Below are 7,877 nucleotides of genomic sequence, written 5' to 3' on the forward strand. Positions count from 1 at the left end.
GGGGAAACAAGCTTCGAGTTCGCGGACCATCGCGATCTCGAAGTCGACGTGGAGAATCTCTGGCTGATACCCTCCGAGAGCATCGACAACTATTCCGATGAAAAGCCGGTACGTGTCGGCTCTCTTCGTCGGCAGAAGAGAATAGATGAGGGGAGCGGCCTTGCCATCCGGCAGTTTCACAAGGATGCTGTACATCTGATGGAAGATCACCGGTCAATCTTTGAAAGTCCCGTCGAGGAACCATTCGTTGCTCTCTTTGAGTAAAGAGAGGTTCGCAAGCGTCGCGAAGACTATGATTCTGTCGCTTCTTCCTTCGCCCGGGTCGTAATAGAGAAACGATACATCCTTCGTCGTCACCTACAGCACGAGAGAGATCAAGTTTGAGTCGAAATTACATCCTCGAGACCCTCAGCAAATTATTTACGCACCACGTAAGTTCTAGCCATTCAATCGAGCTCGCATGAGTTCTTCAATGATTTCCATATTCGAGTCCACGGCGCGGATAAACACCAGGAGTTGGGCCGTGTCCACCATGTCTGTACTTTCATCCATAGCAATGGACCACCATTCGAGGCAACTTGATTTCTCTATGAGCTGCTCTTCAAGGTTCTCCGCGATCCCACGGATTCGTCTGGAAACGGTTCTCCTTGAGAGGGCAACTCCAGAGAACTTCCCGTACGATTCCGGACACACACTCTTTGTGATGATCAGAGAGCACTCTTTGACGGAAACTCCATCTGTGAACGGCCGGCCACTGGATGCGATTTTTTGTGCTATCAAGAAGCTCGCTCGGTTCGTGGCCTTCTCAGAATCCTTTTCCGTCTGAAGCTGCTGCTCCGAGCACTGGGAAGCCTCCAGTGCTTGACGTCGGACTGATCTTTCCGAAACCGATAGGCTTTGCTCCTGTGAATGCTTCGTCTCATAATGTCGCCTCAAATTATATCCTTTCAAAACAGAGAGAACGCTTTTACACACGAGACACAGCGGCTCGCCGTCTTCTTCAACGAAAAAGTAATTCTGTGTCCAGTCCGGGTTGAACTTCCGCTTCTCTTCCGCGACGCTTCTCTTGGATGCCATTGTGGGTCCGCACGAGGGCTTCCACTGATTTTCAAGGAGATTTCACGCTCACGAGCTTCACCCGTTGCTCCGCGAGTAATGAAATTTTCGGCCTGAGGCGACGAATACCACCACTTTCTAATCTGACTATCACCACGTTCACTTCTAGTCGATATTGATATTTCTTTGTAATGAGACGAGTAATCGCGCTGGAAGCCACTCAATTCTACCTCCGATGAGAACGCGGACCTCTTCCGAGACTTCTTTTGATTGGATTTCGTCGATAAAAATCATTCGAATACATTTCAAGAGCATCGAGCATAGCGGGCCGCATGCGGCCCGCGGGCCCGGGATTGCCCATCCCTGCAGTAGACGACGCGATCGATTCTTCTGCATACTCGAAGGCCTGATTTTGTTGCGGACCCCAGTCGAAGTTGCGATCTTTCTGGATGAGTTCATACAGCGGTGCTAGCTTTGTTGCTCGATTCGGGATGAACTTAGCGTAGTAGGAGATCATTCCCAGGAACGACTGCAGCTGCTCAACATTCCTGGGTTGAGGGCCTTTTTCGAGGGCTTCGGTCTTTGATTCCATAGGTTTCAGCCCTTGCCGACTCAGTTTGTGCCCCAAGAACTCGATCTCCTCCGCCATGAACTCGCACTTCGGAAGCGCTAACTTGAGGTTGTGCTCTCTCATGCGCCTCAATACTTCGGTGAGTCTTTTTACGTGCTCCTCTGGCGGTCCGGATATCAGTATGTCGTCCAATCTGCACCCAGTTCCTGGAATTCCTGCCAGCACGGCTTCCAAACTCCTTTGGAAGAAAGCCGGAGCCGAAGAGACTCCTTTCGGCACTCGGTCATACTCGAACAGGCCTTCGTGGGTGTTTATTGCAGTGAGCCATTTCGAGTCGGGATGCATTTCGATTTGGCTGTATGCATCCTTCAAGTCGAGTTCCGTGAGCGACGTTCCCGGTCTCATGTCCATGCTTGCAAGCAAGTCCTCCGCTCTTGGCAACGGATACTGTTCAAGTTTCGTCACCTTGTTCGCTGTTGTTCGCAAGTCGGCGCACACTCGGACTCCGTTTGCTTTCGGTGCGTAAACCACCGGCGCCGCAGCCTCGGCGAATCTAACCGGCGTCAGAACTCCCGCTTTCACCATCTTGTTCATCGCCTGTTCAGCCTGTTCTCTTCTCGCATATGGCACGGATCTCGCTTTGCTGAAGGTGGCCACGGCTCCCGGGATGACTTCCAGCTTGAGCTTTTGGCCCCTGAGGCGACCCAAGTGACTCCCGAATACGTCCTTGTAATCTTTTATCACTACTTGCCACGTACCTCCAACTTCGTTTACTGTCATCTCTGCGGACTCGTCCTGACTTGCAGGCAGACATTCCCCGAATTTCTTCAACCAGTTTCTTCCCATCAGAGTTCTTCCTTTCCGAGCCACCAAGGCCCTCAGCTTCTCCTTTCTTCCGCGGCTCTCGACGTCATATTCCGCTATTCCGACGATATCAATATTCTGATTGGTGTACGAGAAAACTGGAATGTTGTAAGGGTTGATTTGCGGTCGTGGTCGTAGCTTGTTGTGGATTTCCAAGGGTATGAGTGTATAGGCTGAGCCAGTATCGCACAACAGTTCCTGAAAAGGAACCTTGTATTTTGGCTTCCATTTTTGTATGGTGGAATATAATCGTCCAGGCCTGTCGTTCGGCTCAGGTTGACTGATACCGCCTCTACTCCGTCCCTGCCATCCTCATCGGTTTCAGGTTCTTCCGCGCAGTCCGTCCAGTTGACGTTATTCTTGCACATGTTCTCTTTATGCCCTCGTCGTCCACAGTTACCACAGAATCTCTTCCGGTCTTCGCATTGAGCCACCTACCATGTGGGTGCCTGATCCACAGCAGAAGCACGTTCTCGATTTTTGTTCAACTTTTCCCGTTGTTCGAGACCACCGCGCCCCGAATTTGTTCCTGAACTCCACGTTTTGCACCTCATGGCTCTCCGATATACTGGTTTTTCCATTTTTCAGTTGTTTCGCTGATCCTGACGCTGCTTCGGTGCTGAGCGCGATCTCTATCACTTTTGTAAACGTGTCCAGCTAGAAGTCCGCCAGCAAGCGTTTTATTGTGTTTTCGTCTCTTATCCCGACTACTAGTTGGTCCCGAAGTCGCTCGTCGAACGAGTTGCCGAAATTACACATCATGGCAAGTTGTTTCAACTCACGACCGTGTTCGGCGATGGATTCTTCGTATTTTTGTTTCCTTGTCATGAACTCATACCTGCACATTATTAGCGGCTTGTTGGGTTTGCAGTGCTTGTCCTTTGCGTACACGATATCCCGGAACGAAGCTTCTTTGGCTGTCTTCGGCTGGAGCAAGGTATTCGCCAATTTGAAGGTTTCGCTCTCACAAGCTTGCACGAACTCCAATTTTTCCTTTCTGTCTTCTTCGATGCCTCTTGCTCTCTAGCGCGCGCGGATCACTTCTCTGAACCGAAACCACTCAGTTCCCTTCGAACCATGGCGGGAGCCTAGGAACTGCTTCTACCGGGATACAACAATTACATTAGTAGTACGACGACGACTTCTCTCCGTGTGAAAGCTGCATTGCTGGGAAGCAAACGAAAGCTTCATATCACAGTCGTCCATCTAATTACAAGCGCACAGACCAGAAACTGTGTCAGCAGACCTCTGCTCTCCGTCTACTCCTTCGTGAGGCCAACCCAAGCATTTTCTTATGCTCACAGACGAATTTTCAAAATATCGAAAAGTGTACTTTTTAAAGGGAGCACGCCACAAGCCCTACGTGTTGACATTGATGAACGCATTTTTAGCGGGGAGAATTCTGAGTTCAGCGGGGCTGGCGACTTGGTGACTTTACCTGTTTTGGCGAGTTATTCTGGGGTGACGGCGGAATCGATCTAAGAGAAGATTCTTGGACCGAGTAGTAGACTCTATGATGCGGACCCGGACTCAACGCGATATGGATACCTCATCACAAGATAGCGAGATGAAGTGGATAGGTGTGCACTCTTGGGCAAAACGAATAAGATCGGAGAGCTCATGAGAACTCATTCAAAACTGCATGTACACTCGGAATTTTTATTTTATTCATTTATTTCATTTATTAACGGGGCTCTACTATAGAAAAGTTAAATTAAGCCGCCATTGGAATCCGTATAAGTCGCCAAGACGGGCCTACTCGCCGATTCGTCGAGTCGCACGCCCCGCTGGACTCAGAATTCTATAGTTCTTCGATCCACCCTTGCCTGGGGTCGCTTTGGCGCGGTTGCTGAGCAAAGATGTGAGAAGTTGATGAAAAACTCCAATTAAGAATGCTTTCTGTACAACACGAAGGTATCGATTCCGGAATGAGGGGCCAGTAGAGGGTTTTCCGAGACGCAGTCATAGATCGATGCGATCCGGAGAAGGACGAGGTCGCCTTTCAGGTTAATAAAGATGAGGAGGAAGGCATTTGCAGTCGACGATATATTCTATACCTGACCTATAGGTCTTTGATAAACCCTCTCTTAGTTTCCGCCCTCTCCCTCAAAAAAAACTGCCGCCGGCCTCTGTGGTGATGTAAGGTTACCTAGACCTGCGCCGTTGATTCAGCGGGTGGAATCCGAATACTTTATATATTACTTTTACTTCACGTATTCGGATTGTGGCGATGATTGCAAGGTGCTGGCTCATCCCTGCATTATCAGATGAGGTATTGGAGATGCTTTCTTCGTAACCTGCATCGACTCGGATGAATGTGAAACCGAAGCCGATGATGAGACTGCTTGCATCTCTGTCGATGAAGCTACTTTAGGTGGAGGGTTCCTAGGGCCGTGGTTCGAAGAGAGACCAATGCCTGTTTCTCCAAAGCAAGAGCTGAAGTAAAACGGCAACAATTATAAAATCATCGTCGCCATACAATCCTCGGCTTCACTAGTGTTAACATCGTTTTTCATAATAAGAAAACTCATGAAAAGGATGTCTATGCCAAGACATGAGAGAAAGCCTAACAGTGTGGTGGATAATCCGTATCTACCCACAACCGAGGATATTTCTGATAATCAGGGAATTGGGAAGCTTGTACTGGCACACAAGATTGGTTGGTGAGATAGGGTAGAAGGCAGTAGGGTCGTCTCCGCTGTCGCTCAGCGTCACCAAGGCGAATCTGAAGCTCAGCCACCACACTCGTGAAGAATCGAAGAAGCACTCGGGTAGAGTTTCCACAAGACAGTGTGTTTATTGATTTAAAAAGGTTGTTTCTTATACTATTGCCTACCAGCCGTCGGCGCGGCCTTTTTGATCGTGTGCATTGCTGACGAGTGCGTTGTCTTTGACGTTGTTTGTTGGGGGTATTCCACTGATGATCGCAGTGTCCGAAAGTATGACAAACAACGAAACAACGGGTGTGAGTGTGACGATAAATTTTATTCAAGGAAGATTTATCTCGTTGAATTTTAAATATCTCCGAAGCTTTCGGAAAGGAAATTCGAATTCTCCATTTGAAGGAGAGTTTCATCCAGTACATATGGGAACGGTAACGAAGTAAAATCTCTCGTATTTCGACAGAGCACGCAGGCGCCGCAATTACCTAAATATTTGATGACATGGTCGTCAATGTGGCGAGCCTTGAGTCCTCTCGGACGTTCTGGCAGTTTCAATGATATCATCGAGAGGAGCATCGCTGAAGGAGTCAACGGTTCTTGAGGCTCTCTGTAGGAGACCTTGACTTGAATGGCGGGAGGAGGAGTGGCGATCAGGGGCACTTTGACGGGAACTGCGGTTATGGCGGCGATCATGGGGTGTTTTCGGAGAACGATGCGGAAATGCGATGACTTGTTGAAGGAGAATTTGTCACTCCAAAGATGCAACATCAGTCTTTTTGTCGAGAACGCTTCTTTCTCGTTGTCCTTGTGGGCACGGTAACGCAGTTTCGGCGGAGCCGGGCAAAAACGACGATCCTTCAGGATAGATCCGGGCCTTTATGTAGGTTGCGGATAAATCCCCGAACAATCCGCGAGTGGAAGTGATGGCGATTGCATATCTTGGAATGTCGGAGTCAATCCTCGAACAAGCAGAAAAGTTCATGGGAGAAAATCCTCAGCCAGTCCATCTGATAGTCCACGGTGGATATGAGGAGTGTGCGGAATTCAACAAAGACCGGTACCTTGACTCCATAACCAAGTTCGCGGATAACCTCAAAGCAACAAGACCTGATTGTAGCATGAGTGTCATCACAGTCCCTCAGTTCACGGCGGAGTGCAAACAAGCCAACCAAAGGCTGTTCCAGACTCAGGAAAAACTTGGAATTGAAGTGATCGACGCGACTCGGAGTCATAGACAGAGGGTGAACAAAGGCATGTACACCTACTCTGGTCTAGAAGAAACAGTAACGGCCTGCTCAAAGGCCATAGCAAGAAAAGTCGCAAGTTTTTTAGGGGTGAAAACACTACAGCTCGAATCGCGCACCCTTCCCCTTACGGCGCCACAACCAGAAACAAAGCCAGAGCGACGAAACCACGAGAGGCACGAGAAGCAACATGCACCCAGAAGAGCAGAACGCCAAGTGAAGGCAGAAGGCTTCAGAAACCTCGGGAGAGCAATAAGCAAACAGAAGCCATCCAAGCGCGAAAAAATAGATCTGGAGAAGGAGTACCGGGCGCCAAGGGGAGAAGACCTGATCGAAATTATCAGACAGGCTTTACGAATGTACGAAGCGAATACGCGAGGGAAGCGTACGCGGCTTCGGAGATCGTAAACTCTCCACGAGGTGGGGATGACCCCCATCCCCCCCTCAGTATGCTGATCTGGAATTGTGAAGGACTCAAGGGTGCCTTAGGTAAACTCGAAGATGACACATTCCTGACCCAGCACGACTTTCTGCTCTTCGCAGAAACATTTCTTAGAGAGGAACACAATTTCGAGGAGTTCGTGGGCTATCACATTCTTGCGAAGAGGTCTCTGGAAGGCGGGAGACCCATAGGGGGCATATCCATATTCGTCAAGAAGTGCCTACCGCAATTCCAAGTGGTTGCCAGCGACGAGCAATACATAGTCCTGAGCAATCCAAATATACAAATTGCGATGTTCTACATACAACCAAACTACAGAGCACTCGAGGTAATAGATACTGTCTACGGAGCACTGTCGGTGGCGAACCTCGATAGACCCGTAATCATTGCTGGAGACTTCAACTCCGGAATAGACGACTCAGCAAGAGAAAAAAAGGGACTGTACCTGGTCGAAGCCATGGAGACCATGGGATTCACTCTGATCAACAGAAGAGAAGACAACACCTACATCGCAGCCGCAGGTCGAAGCACGATTGATCTATGCTTCATCAACAATAAAGTGAGAGCAAGCTCAATTGAAGTCCTCAACAACCCAGCGAGGAAACATCTCCCTGTTCAAGTGAGACTTGACTCGCGACTGAACCCACGAAACCTGAAGTCTACTCCGATGATCCGCTACTCAAGGAGGATCCAGAGTCAACTCATGAGCGATGATCACAAACTGCAGGCGCTGAAATCCACTATGGAGGAAATCAATGTCGACGGAGCAGAGAAAGCTATCATCGAATACGTATCCGCGGGTGCCACTGTGGCGGCACAGACCAAAACGAAAAAACCATGGTTCACGGACAAATGCCGGCAACTGCTTGCAAGGGTCAAAGACCTCCTGAAGAAATCACGAAGAGGATCAACAGGGAGCAGAGATGAATTCAGCCAAGCCCGTAAGCAATACCATGCAGAGATCGCGGCCAGCAAACGACGCTGTGCGGAAGAGAAGGAAAGCGCTTGGTAGCCGAGGCAGAAGAGCAACCGCATCG

The 7,877-nt window shown here is 49.3% G+C and overlaps 2 protein-coding genes across 2 annotated transcripts; both read right to left on the reverse strand.

Moving 5' to 3' along the window:
* Positions 1 to 438: 438 nt before the first annotated feature.
* LOC100905320 (EPM2A-interacting protein 1-like) lies at positions 439 to 1,077 on the reverse strand. The gene has a single exon (XM_003739928.1). It carries the CDS (start codon positions 1,075 to 1,077, stop codon positions 439 to 441), a length of 639 nt encoding a protein of 212 aa, XP_003739976.1.
* A 205-nt stretch (positions 1,078 to 1,282) lies between these two features.
* Positions 1,283 to 2,859, reverse strand: LOC108863686 (uncharacterized protein K02A2.6-like). Its single transcript, XM_018638155.1, has 2 exons — positions 2,779 to 2,859; positions 1,283 to 2,689 (listed from the first exon to the last, which is right to left on the reverse strand). The coding sequence occupies exons 1-2, from the start codon at positions 2,857 to 2,859 to the stop codon at positions 1,283 to 1,285; spliced, it is 1,488 nt and encodes a 495-aa protein (XP_018493671.1).
* Positions 2,860 to 7,877: the final 5,018 nt, after the last annotated feature.

Source organism: Galendromus occidentalis, unplaced genomic scaffold (assembly GCF_000255335.2).
Source record: "Galendromus occidentalis unplaced genomic scaffold, Mocc_1.1 scf7180000076604, whole genome shotgun sequence".
In the NCBI taxonomy this organism is placed as follows: Eukaryota; Metazoa; Arthropoda; class Arachnida; order Mesostigmata; family Phytoseiidae; genus Galendromus; species Galendromus occidentalis.

What these genes read in the sequence shown, in the direction of transcription:
- LOC100905320 (XM_003739928.1), bottom strand. Translation starts at nt 1,077, where the DNA reads ATGGCATCCAAGAGAAGCGTCGCGGAAGAGAAGCGGAAGTTCAACCCG.
- LOC108863686 (XM_018638155.1), bottom strand. Translation starts at nt 2,859, where the DNA reads ATGTGCAAGAATAACGTCAACTGGACGGACTGCGCGGAAGAACCTGAA. An exon ending in GCAGGGACGGAGTAGAGGCG is followed by an intron (nt 2,690 to 2,778) that starts GTATCAGTCAAC and finishes GTTCCTTTTCAG; the next exon opens with GAACTGTTGTGCGATACTGG.